This window comes from Numenius arquata, chromosome 1 (assembly GCF_964106895.1).
Source record: "Numenius arquata chromosome 1, bNumArq3.hap1.1, whole genome shotgun sequence".
NCBI lineage: Eukaryota > Metazoa > Chordata > Aves > Charadriiformes > Scolopacidae > Numenius > Numenius arquata.
The window spans coordinates 137651685-137673147 of record NC_133576.1 but is presented as its reverse complement, the minus strand read 5'-3'; the positions used below and the strand labels follow the sequence as shown (position 1 = coordinate 137673147).

General features: G+C 47.4%; 1 protein-coding gene across 8 annotated transcripts in view; it reads right to left on the bottom strand.

Annotated features, from left to right (window-relative positions):
* Positions 1 to 16838, bottom strand: part of PAK1 (p21 (RAC1) activated kinase 1) — a 44980-nt gene extending 28142 nt beyond the window's left edge. For 4 of the 8 annotated variants that reach the window (XM_074160410.1, XM_074160402.1, XM_074160392.1 and 1 more), the window contains exons 1-4: positions 12223 to 12409; positions 4313 to 4413; positions 1969 to 2116; positions 306 to 343 (exon numbers count right to left, since the gene is read on the bottom strand). In XM_074160410.1, the coding sequence (XP_074016511.1) occupies positions 306 to 343; positions 1969 to 2116; positions 4313 to 4413; positions 12223 to 12409 (474 nt within the window). Of the gene's footprint in view, positions 1 to 305; positions 344 to 1968; positions 2141 to 3477; positions 3503 to 3833; positions 3838 to 4286; positions 4414 to 12222; positions 12431 to 16750 lie in introns of those variants that run through there. The other 4 variants (XM_074160374.1, XM_074160383.1, XM_074160366.1 and 1 more) reach the window with 4 other exon arrangements.
* Positions 16839 to 21463: the final 4625 nt, after the last annotated feature.

Here is a 21463-nt window from a genome sequence, read left to right as displayed (position 1 = left end):
TGTAGCAGAGCCGTTATCAAATTCTAGGTATAGGAACAGATTGAATTCTATAAAACCAGAACTGTTTCTACTCATTAATTCACTGATTTCTATTCACTAATAAAAGCTTCTTCTGTCTACTTGATTCTCCCCAGGTTGAAAAAAAAGTGAAAGGAGCATGCCTGTTTTTATAAACATGTACTCATTATACAAATATATATAGTTTAGATAAACACTAAACAAACTAAAAGTTTACATGTTGTTAACGACTTTATGCAAGTTTTTAAACCCCCAGACTCAAGACAGAATGTGAATATAAGGCTTACCAATGTATTTGATGAGTTATAATCCTCTGTTGATTTATCTGAAAGAGACAGATATTAAACGCCGTTATAAATGAGTTGTGAACACAGCAGCAGCGCGGAGTGGAGAAAGGGACACGGCCCCTTCGGAAGGGGCAGGAAAAAAAGGTTGCTTCCAAACCTAGGCATTACCTTCAGCTCCTCGGAACAAGCTGACACCCAGCAGATACGGGAATCCTGCAGATAAATGCGGGGGCCCCCAAATTCCTGCTGCACGAGGGTGGAATTTCCCAGTGCAACACCTGAAGGAATACTGTCCTCCACCCATATACACAAACTATTTTCAATATTAAATGGGCTAAATCACCAGCACAGGTACTGCAGCCAGGCTAAGACCTGCAAGATGTTCAGTCTCAGCCACCTAAACTTCCAGCAACAGAGGATCCCACAAGTCAAATGGTGGGCTTCTTGCTTGACTATCCAGGCACATATGGGGAAGATTTGTACTTTTATCCCTACCTGAAGCCTTCCCAATTAATAAATGCTCTGGTGACATGGTTCTATCCTCTTAAAAAAGAAAAAAAAAACAAAGCAGGAGCCCTCAGTACAGGAGAGGCATGGACCTGTTGAAGAAGGGCCAGAGGAAGCCACGGAGATGCTGGGAAGGCTGGAGCCCCTCTGCTGCAAGGACAGGCTGAGAGAGTTGGGGGAGTTCAGCCTGGAAAAAAGAAGGCTCCGAGGAGACCTTAGAGCCCCTTCCAGTCCCTAAAGGAGCTAGAGGAAAGCTGGGGATAAACTTTTTAAGCGTGGCCTGTTGCAATAAGACAAGGGGCAATGGCTTTAAAGTAGAAGAGGGAAGATTTAGATTAGATATAAAGAAGCAATTTTTTTACAGTGAGGGTGGTGAGACACCGGCCCAGGTTGCCCAGAGAGGTGGTAGATACCCCATCCCTGGAAACATTCCAGGCCAGGTTAGACAGGGCCCTGAGCAACCAGGTCTAGCTGAAGATGTCCCTGATCATTTCAGGGGAGGTTGGAACTAGATGACCTTTAAAGGTTCCTTCCAACCCGAACCCTTCCGTGATTCTATGATTAATATTTAGAAAGAGAAGGAGTTAGAGTTGAAAGAGAAAAAGCAGTGGTGGTTGCAGAAGTCCTCCAGTGGGCAGGTAATCCATACAAAGAGGCACAAAACCTTGGCAGCTTTGATTTTTAGAGGAATCCAGCCAGCAGTTACCAAGCACCTGGCAGCTGAGTTGTATTCCTCAATCACGGCACACAGGAGCAGAGAGACCCTCACCCCAAGCATGCACAAAGCAACATCCACTCCCACGATGGACACTGAAACTGGTGCCAAATTTAGCTGCCTGTTTTCTCCAGGGATTTTCATCCCTGGGAATCCAACACCAACACTCTGGGATCTGCCTCTCAGATGCTGTAAGCTTCAGAAATCCTATGTGGTTTGGGGTTTAGCCAGTTGCCTGACCTCCTCTTTTGCAGCTCTGCTAGGCATCAGGATTAACAGAAGAGCATTTTAAAGGAAGAGGGGTGCTTGAGCAGCCAGAGAATCTCATTCACGTTTTCCTTGAAAAGATAGATCTATTTGTTGATTAAAAGAAAGATATCCCACATTTAATGACTAATGGAAAGTTGGACAAAGCAGCTGTATGAGATGATCACCGTGTACCTGTGAAACTCATGTACTTCTGGCTGTTGGAGATCTTCTTGGAGTTGTAAAACTCCAACACGTCCAGCACTGCCTGGGGGTTCTTCTTCTGCTCCGACTTGGTGATGTTGGAAGTCTGCAGTAAACGTGCCCATTGCTCCGGCATTCCCTGTGGGGAGATGTACCTCGTTAGCTCACAGTCAGCCTAACGAGGGTCACAGCACACACAACCGCTGCCACAGTCCTGCCACACAGTTTCTGGGGTTACTTGTTGCTCTGGGGGAAACTGGGAGGAAAGAAGAGAGGAAAGGAAAAGAGGTGGTGGATCGACACTAGCCACTGTCTGTGTTACAAGTCATGGCCATGCAAATAGCACTCCACTCACAGGGCTATGGGTGACCTCCACACGCTCTGAACACCAAAACTCATAAGACAGAAAGGAGCAGACCCAAACTCTGCAGTTCAAGAAGAGCCTTGAGTGAAAAAAAAAAAAAAACAACATCTTTATGCAGAGGTATACACATATTTCTACGTGCAGGGTCCTGCACCTGGGTGGTGGCAATCCCAAGCACCAATACAGGCTGAGCAGAGAACAGAGGAGCCCTGAGGAGAAGGACTTGGGGGTGCTGGTGGACGAGAAGCTCAACATGAGCCGTCAATGTGTGCTGGCAGCCCAGAAAGCCAACCACATCCTGGGCTGCATCGAAAGAATTGTGGCCAGCAGGTCCAGGGAGGTGATTCTGCCCCTCTACTCTGCTCTGGGGAGAACCCACCAGGAGTACTGTGTCCACCTCTGGAGTCCTCAGCACAGGAAGGACATAGAGCTGTTGGAACAGGACCAGAAGAGGCCACGAAGATGATGTGAGGGCTGGAGCCCCTCTTCTATGAAGACAGGCTGAGAGAGTTGGGGGTGTTCAGCCTGGAGAAGAGAAGGCTCTGGGGAGACTTTAGAGCCCCTTCCAGGCCCTAAAGGGGGCTACAGGAGAGATGGGGAGGGACTCTTGATCAGGGAGGGGAGCCATAGGACAGGGGGTAACGGTTTTAAACTGAAAGAGGGGAGATTTAGATTAGATATTAGGAAGAAATTATTTCCTGTGAGGGTGGTGAGACACTGGAACAGGTTGCCCAGAGAAGTTGTGGCTGCCCCATCCCTGGAGGAGTTCAAGGCCAGGCTGGATGGGGCTTTGAGCAACCTGGTCTGGTGGGAGGTGTCCCTGCCCATGGCAGCAGGGTTGGAACTAGATGATCTTTAAGGTCTCTTCCAACCCAAACCATTCTATGATTCTATGATATTTACATATATCCAAGAAAGACCATAGAAGTAACATACACTGTATATAGCACCTAGTGCAATGAACACGCAACTTTCACTTGGGTCTTCTTGTAGCACTCTGAGTTCTTTGATAATAGTGGTTTGGTGACTCTTGTAACTGGAGCTGGGAAAGCAGAGATGTTACCCTCACATATGAAGCTCCGAATTTCATTTTTATTAATTACGGGGACATCATTTCAGCCGGAAAATAAAGACACCTGAAGTACAACCTGACCTGTGCCTCTCACCAGGCCTCACCTGGCCTCTTCACCGCCAGGAACAGTTTTTACAGATGAAGTGGCAAGGGACTGGGATCCTTTATCAATGAAGTTACCCTCCCTGTTCAAAAGAATGGCTGGATATGCCACGTAGGTAATGCCCCTCGGGTACGTCTAGGTTAACCTGGGCAAGTCTAGAGGCTGACATGCAAAACACAACTGTACACATGATTCAGGTTAGGAGAGCAAAGTCCCTGAAGAGAAGCATATTAAAGACAGGTAAAAACACGAACGCCTTCTGCTGCTATTAAATAGTAACTCATAATCAAATTAAGAAGAATAACATGATGAAATACAACTCTGTCTTCACAGTATTTTGCATGTCAATAAAAAAAACTCCATAAAAGCATCTGACATCTCGCCTTAGGGCAGCACATACACATTCTGTCATAAATAGTTATGCACAGTTGTGCGTCTCCTGAAGGGGAACTCTCAGAGCCCCATTTGGCAGACGCAGACTATGCTGGAGACCTCACCCAGCTCTAGAAGAGGAGGGGAGGGGAAGGAAGGGTAGATATACCATGTTTTGCTGTCCACAATAGCCAAAAAACAGGAAAGATTTGCCGGCAGCTGGGGCCGCTGGGACGTGCCAAGTTTGACAAAGAGTCTCTCAGCAGGAATTAGTGGGTAACCTCTGCAGATGTGTTTCAGAAGAGATCAAACTAGATGATGGTAATAGCCTTTCCAGCATTACTATATGAAAGATTAATGGGTCCTGGCTCCTCCCAGCAATAAGCCAAACCACACACTTCTCTTTTCCTCCATATTCACTTACTGTGAATTCTCCCGTGACTGCATCGAACCCCACATGAATCGTGTGTTCGAAGTCTGAAGGGAGGGAGATCTCCGGCCGCTCCTTCTCTTTCTTTTTATTGGCTGGAAGAGAAAACAACAACAAAAATTAATCCGTAAGTCCATCAAGAATTCAAATCTCCCCAATAGCTTCCAATTTACTTACCCAACCACAGCCCCTCTTTTGCTCATTATAGGATTTCGACCCGGGGCAGACAAACAGCAAATTTAAAAACTTTGTTCCCTCACTTAAGAGCAACCCCAGCGAGAGGACAACAACAAAAAAAAAAAAATCAAAGTCTTGTAACACAGGACAAGAGCAAGACAAGGGAACTGATAGTTTGGGTATGTCAAGTATCAACTGGTAGGGCTCGACACAATAGCACAAGAGCTATTTACCTGAAATATTCACTCAAACTTACAGAGGTCAGAGTCAAAAGCACTTCAGTGGCAGTTAAGTGGGAGCCATGCAATTCTGAACACATTTTTTTTATTTGTTGTCTTAAGGAACTTAAAAAAAAAAAAAAAAAAATGTATTATGCGCTGTTAAACATACCCTCGCCTCTCATATTAAGACAGGGACAAAATTAACTGCAAATACCGCTTATAAACTGCTTCCTTCACCCTACATTCTCAAAGCAGAGTTTACGAAGAAAGCCAAATAACACGTGCTTCTGCTACAAAACCTTCTATGAGCAAAAACATTTAGATCCTTCTGCTCACAAAATGAACTAAACGTGGTTTTAATAACAAGCTTTGAAGACAGGGAGCAAGAGGGCAGAGTCTGGCAGGTGAGGAGCAGAAGTCGTGAAGAAACAGGAAAGGAAATAAATCCAAGCAGATGCACTCCGCAAATTTTCAAGTCAAGTCTTCAAACAGGATTATCATTATGCCTTGGATTAAGTTCACCCATATTCATGACAAATTAAGGGCTCCGCCTTCTTTTTAATATTTACTGTATTCAAGAAATTGAGATCAGTTTAATCACGTTCTACTCGTCTTTGCTGCTGCTTGCAGTTATAAAACAAACAGAGCCAGGAGAAGGTGACGAAGCCACTTGTGTTTCCCAGCTGCCACCTTTTCTATCTAAAGCCGAACAGGATTTGTTTCGTGGCTGACATTCCCCAGCGCATTTTTGGCAGCACGAATGAAGGCTCCGGGGAGACCTCATAGCAGCCTCCCAATATCTGAAGGGAGCCTACAGGAGAGCCGGCGAGGGACTCTTTGTCAGGAGATGTAGTGACAGGACAAGGCGTAATGGTCTTAAATTGGAAGAGGGGAGATTCAGATTAGATATTAGGAAGAAATTCTTTCCTGTGAGGGTGGTGAAGCACTGGAACAGGTTGCCCAGGGAAGCTGTGGATGCCCCATCCCTGGAGGGGTTCAAGGCCAGGCTGGATGGGGCTTTGAGCAACCTGGTCTGGTGGGAGGTGTCCCTGCCCATGGCAGGGGGTTTGGAACTCGATGATCCTTAAGGTCCCTTCCAACTCTAACCATTCTATGATTCTATGAATGCCAAAGCCCAGGTATTTCAGAAACCTGCGATGCTAAAGCTGGACACTGCAATTATTTAAGACGCTGCTGGCGGTTAGTTGTGTTGAGATGGTCAAGGTTTGTCCCAAAGGACCGAATCCTGGTTCCTTCATTGCCAGCTCTGGCACCTTTCTCTGTGTCATTACAGAGTTATTGTTGCACAGATTAATTTTAGAGGAAAAAAAAAAACCATCAGATGCTCCATTTGGGACACGAAGCTGGAACAGATTGTTTTCGATCCCTCTTTCGAACAAAGGGGACGGGGGAAGCTGAATCGCTGAAGAGCGACAGAGTTGCCAAGGGGAAGGAGGAGAGAAAGCAGCAATGCCGGAGGAGCCATGGCAGGAGGGGGGAGCTGGGAGGAGACAGAAGCAGCTGCTGGTGAGCAGATGGTGAGCATCTGCAGCACCGGGGCCTTGCCAAAGGATGAACAAGCAGCTGCATCCAGCAGGTCCGCAGAAAAAGCTGCACGCGTTAGGGGTGGATGGAAGGCAAGAGGAAAAGAGAGGCAGAGAGAGGCATCAGAGGCACCGTATCCTGTCTACAAGATCAGGCCATTCCTCCAAACCAGCCTAGAAGCCCGTCACTCAGGTGAGGAAGAAGAGGGCAACCTGTATTAGCCCCACTAGGCCAGGAATGCAAACCCACAACATGGTTCAGGACGACTGCCACAGTAGATTTGAACCTACCCTTAAAAAAAGCCTAAGGACATTATTTGAATGTGCCTAAGGCCATATTTACCCCCCTACTCTGCTCTGGGGAGACCCCACCTGGAGTACTGCATCCACCTCTGGAGTCCTCAGCACAGGAAGGACATGGACCTGTTGGAGCAGGTCCAGAGGAGGCCATGGAGATGATCAGAGGGCTGGAGCCCCTCTGCTGCGAGGACAGGCTGAGAGAGTTTGGGTTGTTCAGCCTGGAGAAGAGAAGGCTCCAGGGAGACCTTATAGCAGCTTTCCAGTCCCTAAAGAGGTTACAGGAAAGATGGGCAGGGACTCTTTATGAGGAAGTGCGGTGATAGGACGAGGGGTAATGCTTTTAAACTGAAAGAAGGGAAATTTGGTCTAGATATTAGGAAGAAGTTTGTTTACTGGGAGGGTGGTGAGACCCTGACCCAGCTTGCCCAGAGAAGCTGTGGCTGCCCCATCCCTGGAGGTGTTCAAGGCCAGGTTGGATGGGGCTTTGAGCAACCTGGTCTGGTGGGAGGTGTCCCTGCCCATGGCAGAGGGTTGGAATTGGTTAATCTTTAAGGTCCCTTCCAACTCTAACCATTGCATGATTCTATGATTAAGTTGCTATCCAGAACTAAATACACTTAAGTGGGGCTTTTTTGTTTCTAAATTCAGAGAGCCCCTACCACACACCCAAATCCCAACAAACTTCTCTGCAACCAGCTGTTCCAGTATCCATTCAACCAGCAAACCAAGTTAACTGCTGATTTATCCAAGCAGGAGATGATGTCCCAAACGAGCCTCAGCTACACACAGCAGGAAAGACAGTTCTGGAAGGATTGATTAAATAACATCATGGCCTCTGTCACATCAACACTCCATCTCTGTTCATGTTTGACACAGGTAAAGAGTTTCAGTAGGGCTACACAGCAATATAGAAACAGGAAGAGATTTTTCTGCCTTTACGGGTTATTTTGTTCTCCTATACCCAAAGCAATTAATATTCCCCCAATTATCTTAGTTCCCTGCAACCATATCCTACAGCATCTCAACCCTTTGCACTTTCCCTGACTCTCAACAGCTCTTTGGGACAACCATCACAAACTCATGCTAAAATCACTTTGTCTTGGTGATAACATTACAGCAGGTGAACCCATAATTGCTCTGTACACTCTTTTTTAATCTGCCTTCCTGCCACACTCGGGGTTTTATAGCACCCAGACTGGATTCATCATCATGTGAAGGCACATGAATCATAGAATGGTTAGAGTTGGAAGGAACCTTAAAGACCATCGAGTTCCAACCCCCTGCCATGGGCAGGGACACCTCCCACTAGACCAGGTTGCTCAAAGCCCCGTCCAGCCTGGCCTTAAACACTTCCAGGGATGGGGCAGCCACAACTTCCCTGGGCAGCCTGTTCCAGTGCCTCACTACCCCCACAGGAAAGAATTTCCTCCTAATATCTAATCTAAATCTCCCCTCTTCCAATTTAAAACCATTACCCCTTGTCCTGTCACTACATCTCCTGACAAAGAGTCCCTCTCCGGCTCTCCTGGAGGCTCCCTTCAGATATTGGAAGGCTGCTATGAGGTCTCCCCGGAGCCTTCTCTTCTCCAGGCTGAACAACCCCATGAAGCTGGCACATGAATTTAGAGGTTTTCTTCCGGCAGTCTGAGGACAATGAACTTCAGAAGCTTTTGATCCAAAAATCTGACAGATCTAAAAGGCTAAATATATTAAACCATTAATAACATAATTGGGTTTTGTAGCAGATATTTATGTCATAGCAGGAAGCATAAGACAAAAAGAATTACAGATGGGCACTCCCTTTGCTAAACACTTAATCCCCCTCTACAGAGATTATATTATCCTTGCGATGGAGTCAAAAAGCCTCAAGGAATCTTAAATAAAAAAATAAAAGATAAATCATGTATCTGTTTAAGAAGGCCTACCTACCACCAAGGGATTTATTCCCACAAACAGTTTACCACCTTCTCATTCAAAAACTCCTGAGTTTGACAACGTCACAAGAGCCACCCATAAAGTTTCCTTATGATGCTCTGGCAATTTGAGCTGCAATTAGGAACACGAGGTCCCACCATGACATCAGGCCATGAGCCCATCCTGAAGCACAATGAGATGAGGAAAGTCTTCTCTACTGGTAAGGGTAAGTGAAATGCTCTCTCTGTCGCCACACAAAGGGCTCCCAGGCACTGCAAAATGTCACCCTGTGGGTAAACCTCTGTCTCTGCGAAGCTGCAGCTGAGCTCAGCAAAGCTCAGAGGCGCTAAATGTGCCACGTTCAAGCCAAATTCATACCCTCAACTAAGACATTGAGGAGCCCGAGGCCAAAAAACTTCAGATGTTCACAACTCCTGTTGAAAGCAGCAAGTCACGCAAGCTCTGCATCTGTATGATCTGTATGATCTGCATCTGTATGATGGCAGTAGTAAGCCAACCAGTTTTGGGGTTTAGGCTGGGACAGAAGAAATCAGGAGTATAAATTGCATCCTAAATTTTGCATGACACCTCCAAAGCAGCCTGGCAAGGGGACACAGCTCAACAGAAGTGTGCAAACATGTACGAGGCCCAGGATTTAAGCCCCGTGTGTCTGTTATGGCTTTCTTCATGCACAGAGGTAATGCAATGGAAAAGACACTTTCCAAAGTGCCTTCAGCTAAAACTGCCCTTCTTCACCCAGCAACCTGCAAAAGATGCCATCAAGATCAGGCATGGCTGATCTTTCAAGGCCAGGCTGGACGGGGCTTTGAACAACCTGGTCTAGTGGGAGGTGTCCCTGCCCATGGCAGGGGGGTTGGAACTTGATGATCTTAAAGGTCCCTTCCAACTCTAACCATTCCATGATTCTAAGATGTCCTCCCCTTGTTGGCCTCCCTTCTGATCTGGCCCCACAAGTTCTCAAAAGGTCTGTCACCTTCTCCACAGCAGGACTCCATGTGTTTCAGCTGCACCTTTTCATAAAGTACAACCTCTTCAGCATCTTTCCCACCCATCCTTCGTAAATCGCCTACTCCGGTACTGTTCCCTACCCAGAGCAAAGAGCTACCACGGCTCCGAAGGGATTGACAGCACCAACTTCAGCAGCTCTCAGGCTACAGCATAAAAGCCCACATCCATATTTACTAGCAAAATTAACCGCTGAGCATTTCAGATCCTCACAGGCTGTTTGCAACCCCAGCAGAGGTTGAACACAGGTCGCTGGCTTCCCTGGGTAAAGATCCAAAGGCCATGGATTTGCCCCGAATTACATTCCTCTAACTGGACAGAAACCAACTCCCCTTTCAGTCCAAACCAAGAAATAACACCCAAATTCTTTCAGGCACAAACCAGAGAGAGGTGTCTTGACACCTGGGAAATTTCATGAACCTTTAAGCAACAGGAGACACTGGGAATTCAGTTGTTGTCATGAGATTAGAAGTTTTGATAAGATGAAAATCAACCAATCTGAAGTGAAGGTGACAGTGTTAAGGGTATTTTTTGCTCAACAGAAATTAAAGGACAGAAGCAACCGTTCTCGTTCGGGCAGGTGTATTGCAACAGAAGGCTCTGCTGGGCTTGGCTAAACAAAAATCTCTCATGTCTTGAAGCATCTGCCACGTTGGCCAATCTTCAGCAAACGCAGGCATCTCCAAACGGGTGGCAGCCCGTCTGCTGATTTCACCCAAACCGCTCACTTTTGCAGCTCTCCTTTAAAACCTACTTCAAACTGGCCTTTCAGGTTGTATTTCTTTTACTCTCTCACAAATTCCAGGTGATTTCTTTGTTCTCTGCAGCTGTTGAGCCTTGAGATGTAAAAGCTCATGTAAAAGCTCCACTCCCTCCTTTCTTTTCCCTCGTGTGTTCTTTTAAGCGGACACAAAAATCCTGCAGCTCTTTAGGATTAACGCTCACAATGGCAAGGTCTAACCGAGATCCGGTAAACTTTTAACACTGAGTTCATGAGGTTCCGGATTGTGTAATCAAAAATCCATGTTTGTAAAACAAACCAAAGTTGCCAAATAGTACCAGATAATAATAATAACGAATGCTGGAATATTTTGGTAGAAAATGAACCTATTTAAATTAGTAGAAGTATCACTCAAATTAGTCTTTTTGCTAACAACAATTAAGGAGACAGCCTCCCTCCTGAAGCCCAGGAAGCTGAAGAAACCTAGGATTTACTTAAACTACCCAGTGTTCAGATACCCTTTGGAACGCAAACTCTACAAAAAGCTGATGTATTAGAAAGAAGAACTCCAAAAAAATAGGTCAGATATAAAAAGAAACCGGCACATATTAGGGGATGGGAATATTTTTTTTCCTACATCACTTTAAAAGATTCATATGAGAGAGAGAGAGGTTTTTTAAAATATCCTGATCTTAGAAATTAGAATTTCATGTACAGTTCACAGTTCCTATCTCCATTTCCATCTGTCACAGTCCCTATAACAGGAGAAAATTCCTTCAAGTTCACAAGAAATGTGCAAGAATTTGCAGTAACGGATTATTCTCAGCAGCAAGTAGACAATGCCTGACCCAAACACTAGAACACAGTGAGCGGCCACGCAGCAACATATCACAGAATCACATGGGGTTGGAAGAGACCTCTGGAGATCGTCTAGTCCAACCCCCCTGCCAAAGCAGGGCCACCCAGAGCAGGTTGCACAGGAATATATCCAGCTGGGTTTTGAATGTCTCCAGAGAAGGAGACTCCACCACCTCTCTGGGCAGCCTCTTCCAGGGCTCTGCCACCCTCAAAGGAAAGAAGTTCCTCCTCATGTTTAGGTGGAAGTTCCTGTGTTCAAATTTGTGCCCGTTCCCTCTTGTCCTGTCACTGGGCACCACTGAAAAAAGACTGGCCCCATCCTCTTGACACCCACCCTTTAAGTATTTATTAGCATTGATCAGATCCCCCCTCAGTCTTCTCTTCTCCAGACTAAAAAGACCCAAGTCCCTCAGCCTCTCCTCATCAGAGAGATGCTCCAGGCCCCTCATCATCTTTGTAGCCCTTTTCTGTACCCTCTCTAGCAGTTCCCTGTTCTTCTTGAACTGGGGAGCCCAGAACTGGACACAGTACTCCAGATGGGGCCTCACCAGGGCAGAGTAGAGGGGGAGGATGACCTCCCTCGACCTGCTGGTCACACTCTTCCTGATGCACCCCAGGATGCCATTGGCCTTCTTGGCCACAAGGGCACATTGCTGGCTCATGGTCATCCTCTTGTCCACCAGGACTCCCAGGTCTTTTTCCTCAGAGCTGCTCTCCAGCAGGTCAGCCCCCAACCTGTCCTGGTGCAGGGGGTTATTCCTCCCCAGGTGCAGCACCCTACACTTGCCCTTGTTGAATTTCATCAGGTTCCTCTCTGCCCAACTCTCCAGCCTGTCCAGGTCTCACTGGATGGTGGCACAGCCCTCTGGTGTGTCAGCCATCCCTCCCGGTTTTGTATCATCAGCAAACATATGCCAGGCCTGGCAGGAGACGGCCTGTTAGTCACGCTTAATTCAAATTATTTGCTGTTTATAGCAAGAAGACCTCCCCCCGCTCCCTCAAAATGACCAAGACAGTTGTGCAGGAAACAAACACACAACATTTTCTAAAACCTAAGTCATTACTAAGCATCAGGTGCTTAACTGAGGTCATTCAGAGCAACATTCAGACAGGAGGTTTATAAGAAAAGACAAAATACTGTACTTTTATCTCCTGGTAAAATAGCTCGGTAAAATCCTTTTCTTTTCTTTTCTTCTGGGTTGGGAGGCAAAGGTTTTGAGCCATGGTTTAAAGTCCCAGCGTCTTTGTTGCCCGATCCAATCATGGTGCTGGTATTCCTCATGGGAGGAGCAGGCGGTTTGTCTTCTGTTTCAACCCCATTGTTAGACATCTTCAGTTGGGGAGGCCGTTACTAGGAACAGGAAAAAAGAAAGAAGCAGCCTTATTTATTTATATGTTAATAAACTAGAATCACACACACTGTCCAATAAACCACACGTGGCTATTTGCAGACTAGCCCGTAACCTCATCTCAACACAGCCCAAGCATCAGCGTGACAAATTCTACTCAAGCTCCACATTTTTTGTGTTAACAAGACTACGTGCAAGAGTTTGTGTTATTGATCATCAAGAAAAGCCTGTTTCAGGATACAGCCAATTCTCAAGCAAACCATGGAGCAGAATTGTAGGGTGGGGAGGAAGAACAGTAAATACAAGATAGCAAAGATATCAGAGAGGACCCGATACCAGAGAGGACCCAACAAGCTGCTAAGCTTGAAAGACCTCTCAGTTCCATGCTAGTTCCACTAAAAACTACCTCTAAATGTTGGTATCAGTCTCCAGCACAGCACGATGCAGAAAGGCTGAAGTTACCCCTCTACTCTGCACTCGTGAGACCCCTCCTGGAATACTGTGTCCAGCTCTGGAGTCCTCAACACAAGAAGGACATGGACCTGTTGGAACGGGTCCAGCAGAGGGCCACGAAGATGATCAGAGGGATGGAGCACCTCCCCTATGAAGACAGGCTGAGAGAGCTGGGGTTGTTCAGCCTGGAGAAGAGAAGGCTCTGGGAAGACCTCATAGCAGCCTTCCAATATCTGAAGGGAGCCTCCAGGAGAGCCGGAGAGGGACTCTTTGTCAGGAGATGTAGTGACAGGACAAGGGGTAATGGTTTTAAATTGGAAGAGGGGAGATTTAGATGAGATATTAGGAAGAAATTCTTTACTGTGAGGGTGGTGAGGCACTGAAACAGGTTGCCCAGGGAAGTTGTGGATGCCCCATCCCTGGAGGTGTTCAAGGCCAGGCTGGATGGGGCTTTGAGCAACCTGCTCTAGTGGGAGGTGTCCCTGCCCATGGCAGGGGGGTTGGAACTCGATGATCCTTAAGGTCCCTTCCAACTCTAACCATTCTATGATTCTATAAGTTGGCACTCAAAAGAGTTTGGATGCAACCACTAAAAAGCTGCTGAACTGGTTCAGAGGCCAAGGTGGCCAGAAAGCCCCAGAGCTGGACCCACGTCACCTCAGACGCAGTGTCCTCGCTTGGTCCTAAGCTGTCCCCGGCCTTTCTGTGGTAGCGGCACACTTCAGGAGCAATTCCAACCGCCGGAAAAATTCGACTGCATTTTGTTCTGCTGGAAGGCTCAAAGAAAACTAGATCCCCCAACACACACGTAAATCCCTAAGTAAATAATCCCCGCTGTGCGGATTTAAAGACGGAAGCTTTGGAACAGGGTAATAGATTATTCTGCAACAACCAGCTTGTTCCACCCAAATGAGATCAGCGTTACTCCAGACACAGCCTGGCTGCAGCCAGATCCTTCTGGAAACTGGAATTCCGTCTGCATTATGTTCTTAAAAGAAAGTTGGGAGTTAACTGCAGAACAAAGGCCAAAGCAGGAACGGTTTCTGTTTGGGTGGAAAAAGCAGTTCAACAACTTGACGAATTTCACAAGCAGTAAGGGGAGATGTCTGGCTCAGGGAGAATTATTGGGTGGCCGAAAGTCAAAAGCGGTTTGTTCTTCGCAAGTGAGAAGTCGAGATCGCTGCTGGCTTCCAGGGAGCTGCTTTTCCAGAGGAACCACACCGGGTCACACTCCAAACAGATCCCACAACCACACGACGGTCCTACCACCACACACCACCTACCACCACACACCACACACCACCACCACAAAGTCTTCTTTGGCCAAGCTACTGATGCTCAGTGTTAACTGGAAAGATTTGGACCCAGGACACGCTGCTCTCACAGCTGCAGGGAGTTAAGTAAGGCAAATGCTGGCTGAAGAAGGCACTCAGCTACAAGAGATTAGACTTTGCTGGAAGAAGTGGTTCCCTACCTGTCACTGGTCTTCAGCTCCACCTTCTCCTCCCCTTATTTGGTTCCCAGCTTCCTCACACTTGCTCTTAATCGGGAGAGCTGGCAGTATTGTCCCATAGGGCTTTGGACAAGCCTTCACACACAGGGAGCTTCGTAAGAGGCTTCACTCCAGCCCCGCTTCCCCCCAACACAACTTTGAGATGGACTTTTAAATGACAGTCTGGCATTACCCCAGCTCAAGAAGGACAGGGAACTGCTGGAGAGTCCAGTGGAGGCTACAAAGAAGATCAAGGGACTGGAGCACCTCTCTGATGAGGAAAGGCTGAGAGACCTGGTCTGTTTAGCCTGGAGACAACTGAGAGGGGACCTCACCGATGCTTATCAATATCTAAAGGGTGGGTGTAAAGAGGATGGGGCCAGTCTTCTCAGTGGTGCCCAGTGACAGGACAAGAGGTAACGGGCACACACTTGAACATAGGAAGTTCCACCTAAACATGGGGAGGAACTTCTTCACTTTGAGGGTGGAAGAGCCCTGGAAGGGGCTGCCCAGAGAGGTGGTGGAGTCTCCTTCTCTGGAGACGTTCAAAACCCACCTGAACATGTTCCTGTCCAGCCTGCTCTGGGTAACCCTGCTCTGGCAGCAGAGTTGGACTAGATGATCTCCAAAGGTCTGTGATTCTATACTGATTTTAATGGTGGGACAGTTTGGGAGAAGCCAGGGGAAATCAGCTGTGCATTTGTCTGAGCGTGTTCTGGCACGTGCCCTGTGCATCCCCCATCACTCACCCTTCAGCCTTCTGCCATCCTCCAGTACAAAACGAAGCAGAACTACGTGACAGCTGGAGTGCCAGCCACGAAGCAGTGGAAACCATGACTCTCCCAGTCTAAGCAGTGGCAAAAAGTCTAAACTCAAACCCAACTGGTAAATCTGGCAGCCGCTGCTGTGCACAAGTCTTGTGCAACATGAAGATGCTGAGGCCGCACTGATGGGCTTTGCCCATCGCAGCGTCATGGAATCATAGGTTGGATTGGTCTAGGTTGGAAGGGACCTTTAAGATCATCTAGTCCAACCATCAACCTAACTCTGATAAAAACCCATCACTAAACTGTGTCTCTGAGCACTATGTCAACCCGTCTTTTGAACACCTCCAGGGATGGTGCCTCAACCACTTCCCTGGGCAGCCCATTCCAAGGCTTAATAACCCTTGCAGTGTAAAAATTTTTCCTAATATCCAACCTGAACCTCCCCTGGCACAACTTGAGGTCGTTTCCTCTTGTCCCATCGCCTGTGACTTGGGAGCAGAGACCGACCCCTGCCTCTCTACACCCTCCTTTCAGGGAGTTGTCAGTGGTGTTGGGACTGAACTGGCACAATTAAAGCATTTGAAACGACATAAGCCGAAGTGCCACGTAAGAGCCGCATTATTTGCATTTATGTTCTTATTTCTTTGCCTATTTAACCATGAGGAAGCTGTCAGAGGCACGGGGCTGAGCAGAGGACGGGGTAAAGTTCTCTGTATTGGGGACCGGACGCAGTATCAGACCGAAGAGCGGTACAAGGAAGAGAAAAGAGCAGCACATGGCTCCAGGCTGGAGAAAAAGAAGTGAGAAGAGGAAGAAACACCACCACCACCACCACCCCTTCCCAGACTATAGGCAGAGGCTGGCCCAGTGCTGGGAAAAGAAAAAAGAACATAAGAAAAAAAAAAAAAAATCAAAAACCAACATCAAAAAAGATCATGAAAACATAAGAAAAACCTCTGGATGTCAAGCATCCTCACTCTCCGTTCCCCCAATACAAAGCCCCAAGGACATCTGCTCACTCTTCCTTCAATATAAGAGGGTTTTTCAAAATCCCTCAGTTGGAAAGGATGGAGCACAAGCGAACTGCTGTTTTATCGCAGGGCTAGAAGCACCGGCAGTACAAGCTCTTGTTTATCTTATATTATTCCCTGAATGAGCAAATAACTGCTGAGAAGTTACGTAGTTTAACCAGCAATATTGTTCTACACCTATTTAATAACTTCCATGTGGGCAAAGCCTACAATACACCCCCTCCTTTCTTCTCCGTCGCTCGAACCCCCAGACCCTCCTCCTCAAAGTCTTCCATTTGGAGTTACAAGAGCTGTTTAGTCTGTTTGGAGATGGGGGGTGAGAGAAACCTTTCAACCCACAAAACCGAGAGACCGGTTGAACAGAAGTTATCCCCCGTAAGAGCAGCTCTATCCCAGAGGGCTCCCAAAAGCCTTTTCCCACTACGTATTTAAAGGGAAAACCAAAAACCTGCTTACGTGAGTCCTCTCCCTGCGATAGAGAGACACAGTCCATCCCCAAACTCGACCCCGTTACACTTGAAACTCGTGTTGGCTTCAAAGCACGTGGCTGAAACCCCCTCCTGACCGAATTACACCCACCTCCCCAGGGCTTTACAGCCCAGCTGAGCCCCCAGAGCACGGAGCCATCGAGTGGTGACAGAGGCGGCCGTCTCCCTCGCCGCGGCCCAGCTGACTCTGCAAATTCTCTTCTTCCTAAAATAATCTCCTGCCGATTCCCACGTGAGCAAGGCTTTAAACCACCCCCACCCTCACCCCCGGCAATCCTTCACCAGCCAACGTAACATCAGCGCTACGGCACCAATGAGGGCGGGTCCATCCTAAGAGGAACGCGGAGCCGTCACCGGACGGAGCCGCTTCCTTCTTCGTCCCAGCAGGACCGCGCTTCGAGAAATTCGTCTTGCGTTTCCAGGGGATGACTAAGTGAGCAGTGGAAGCAATGAAACAGCACGTGAACTTTTCAACTGCAGTCAGAGGAGGGAATACATTTTAAGCTGCAGACGCAATTCTTCTCAACTACTATATATATATATATATATATATTAAAATACCAGCCCTCAAACCAAACCCCACAGACACCACTAGGAAGGCACAGCCATAATGCAGGACTAGTGTTTCTGCAGCCGTTTGGGAGCACTGAAAGTTCGGGTTGTTTCAGCCCCCAGTACTTTTGAAAATAAAAGTTTTATTACACACTGCAACCTACGGCTGCTGTAGGTCAAGTTACAGAGACCTTCGAGTGCTCCCTGCACCTCCCCATCAACTTTTGAAAGTCGTTAGCTAAATTAGATTATCCCAACCTCAACAGAGTTGAACCACAGACCTGACAAAACTCCCTTCACACCCACAGAACACTTCTGCAGACAGGAAGGAGCGACAGACGACCACACACAAGGGGACGAGAGGCTCAGGAAACCACTTGGCAGCTCAAGAGAGAGCGAGCGGAGGTGCTGAACAGGAGATGGCACCCGCAGGTGCCAACAGCAGCCTCCAAGGGTTGAGAGCACCCAGACCCTCCTCTGAGCCACATTAAGTAGATACGGCTCAAAATTGTGATGTTTATGGCTGTAGCTTCGCTGTAATCATAGATTGGTTAGAGCTGGAAGGGACCCTAAAGATCAACCAGTTTCAAACCCCTGCCATGGGCAGGGACACCTCCCACCAGACCAGGTTGCTCAAAGCCCCATCCAACCTGGCCTTGAACACCTCCAGGGATGGGGCAGCCACAGCTTCTCTGGGCAACCTGGACCATTGTCTCACCACCCTTACAGCAAAGAATTTCTTCCTAATATCTAATCTAAATCTCCCCTCTTTCAGTTTAAAACCGTTACCCCTTGTCCTATGGCTCCACTCCCTCATAAAGAGTTCCTCCCCATCTCTCCTGGAGCCACTTCAAGTATTGGAAGGCCATTATAAGGTCTCCCCGGAGCCTTCTCTTCTCCAGGCTGAACCCCCCCAACTCTCTCAGCCTGTCCTCACAGCAGAGGTGCTCCATCCCTCTGATCATCTTCATGGCTCTCTGCTGAACCCGATCCAACAGGTCCATGTCCTTCCTGCGCTGAGGACTCCAGAGGTGGACACAGCACTCCAGGTGGGGTCTCACGAGAGCAGAGCAGAGGGGTAGTATCACCTCCCTCGAATACAGGCAGCTACAGGCTTACAAGCCGTTCATCTAACAGAGTGGGACCCCGACATATGCAGAGCCTTCTGGCACTATTCTGTGTAACACACATGAAAGAAAAAAAAAAAAAAAAAAAAAAAGAGAGAGAGAGAACAAAAATCCTCTATTTATGTCATTTTTCCTCCTGGTAAGCCCCATAATTTCAAACCTGAACTGTAAGTTTCTCTCTCAAGCTGGTTGTGTTTTCTTTGCATTCCTTAGCGAGATGGGCAGATGACTGATTGCTAAACCAGAAAGCAATTAAAAAGTCAGAGGAGCTGAAACCTACGCTACAGTAGATGCCGTAAAGATAAGTGTGTCCAACGCATACTAATTGCTGGAGTCGACACAAAAACTCATAAAAGAGCCATCTATAATTCATGCAGTCTGGCAAGACAGTAGCTGTAAGTTACTCGCTACAACTTACAGATGAATAAACTATATTAAACAAAAGAGGGGGGAGGCAGATGCTCAGCAACTGTTTTTCCCCTCTCCGCATACAACCAGAAGGAAATCTCACTTTTTTTTTTTTTTTTTTTTTTTGCAAGATGCTATTTTTCTGCTGTTGCCAGGGTGAGGAAAGGCTGTCTTGCCCACAAAGAAGGAGTCGTGACCTTTAATGGAGTTGATCCTGATGAGAACAAGCGTTTTAGCCCTGCACCCTTCCACCCCCTGGCTAGAGATTGCTCGTGCACATCCACAGTTAAAAATCTCCTCCTTCTTCTTCGAGCTGCCCCGGTGGGAAGGAACAGGGGGTGTCCCCTCGCAAGCAGCAGATTTTCTCCCCCTATTCCACGCTTTCATCCAAATCCCAGCAGAAAATTAACGGCAGAGTTTACCAGCTGGGTTTTGACCCAGGATGAAAAGATACTCGTTCATTTTTGTATTTTTTGTACAATAAATAAAATAATTTTTGTACAATAAATAAAATAATACAATAAAAAGAGGTGTCCTTTTCCTCCACCCGACGCCGGATGGGATCTAGGACACGTGCTGTCACAGAAAAGGGCAGCAGCAATACACACAGCTTGAGGGAGGACAGGCTGATCATCGCATTTAGAGGTGATTTAAAAAAAAAAAAAAAAAAACAAAAACCAAAACCAACCCAGAAACTGCAGCATCTTGCCATCTCCCCAGCCAGTTACTGCACATCCGAGTGCTGTGCAAGTGTGCTAATTCAACAAAAAAAAAACCAAGCAGTCAAGGGCCGTCAGTGCATCAGCCCCGACCCAACATTTATACGTGAATTAAACAAAGCCCCAGGAAAAGGACACCTCTCCTCTCTTATTCAGGTGGAACACGCGTGGGGTGCTTTTCCCTCAACATGGGGTGTCTTTCCCTCAACGTGGGGCTGTGTTTGAGGCTTAGGCACACGTCAAGTAATAAAAAAAAAAAAACAAAATACAAAGTTTTCATAAAGTTCTAATAAATAAAGAATTCCAAAACAGCGGCGTTGGCTCATCTATCTTTAGAATTTACCTGTTAGGCCCCTGCAGGTGCTGCCAACACCTAGAGACACAGATGAAGTGGCTAAATTCAATGAAAACGATAATAATCACTAAAAATAAGAACACGTTTAGAAGCCAGCGCATCCACCGCTACAGCCAGAGCCGGGGGGGGGGGTCGTGGGGAGGGGGAAGGAGACCCACTCTTGTGGCAGATGGCCAACTACTGGTCACAGCCTTGCTTCCCTGCCAGCGTTACTTCCATAGCGTTAGCCGTAAAGGATGAGTGACCAGTCACAACTCAACAGGAACGCTGGAGGACTCCACGGCTTGGAATTTTAAAAGCCAAAAGACTGGAGGGTCCTTTTTAAAAAAAGCTTTTAATTTAACCCCAGCTGTTTGGGCAAATGCAAGAAGTGGGATTTCTTGGAAGTGGGATTCCTTGGCCCGTATGTTGCAGGAGGGCATGGACACCAACACAGCGGGCACTGCTTCTGGGCAGGAAAGCTGCAAAATTCTAGGAATATTTTGCAAAATCAGGAAAAATTTTTACACTGAAAGAGTTATTAAGCATTGGAATGGGCTGGTTGAGGCACCATCCCTGGAGGTTTTCAAAAGATGGGTTGACATAGTGCTTAGACACATAGTTTAGTAACGTGGGGGGTTCTTTTGCATGGTCTGCTTTTGGTTTGGTTTTTTTTTTTTTTTTTTATCAGAGTTAGGTTGATGGTTTGACTAGATGATCTTAAAGGTCCCTTCCAACCTAGACAATACTATGATTCTATGAAAATCTCTTCCTGGGCAGATATATACGTGCTAACCCCATGGTACCGCACAGAAACGCCTCTGAAGAAGAGCAGGCTAATTATAACCGCTCGATCCCTAGCAACAGAGCAGAGTTCTCCTTTCACTCAAGTGAAGGAAGCTCCTTTCAGTTTTGTTTTAAATAATCAAGGGCCAGCTCTCGCCTCGGTGCGGTCCCACGCGTGAGCCTGTGACAGCAACCCAGACACACCGAGGGTTTCGGCAACGGTGAGGCAGGTCACAGAATCACAGAATGATATGGGGTTGGAAGGAACCTCTGGAGATCATCTAGTCCAACTCCCAAGGTCAAGCCCGTTCCACCAGATTAGGCTTGAATCCTACACTGCAGAGGTAACACTATCTGAAATTGCCATGTTTCAACTTAGCTTTGGTTGTTCCCCGAATAACCAGCGGTGTCAAACAATAATCATTCCGCAGTCAATGCCAGCGATGCCCAAGTACCTGGGGCACACGATGAACCCATGCTCCAGTCGGGCAGCTCAGGCTTTGGGAGCTGCAGAGACCAGCTCCAGCAGTTCCCATCCCTGGGCAGCCGCCTGCTCGTTCCGACCGAGCACTTACCACATTCTAACAGCGCTTTTGAACTGCCCAAGGGAAATAAACTGCGGGAAGGGAAGGGGAGAGGAAAGGGAAGGGGAGAGGAAAGGGAAGGGGAGAGGAAAGGGAAGGGGAGAGGAAAGGGAAGGGGAGAGGAAAGGGAAGGGGAGAGGAAAGGGAAGGGGAGAGGAAAGGGAAGGGGAGAGGAAAGGGAAGGGGAGAGGAAAGGGAAGGGGAGAGGAAAGGGAAGGGGAGAGGAAAGGGAAGGGGAGAGGAAAGGGAAGGGGAGAGGAAAGGGAAGGGGAGAGGAAAGGGAAGGGGAGAGGA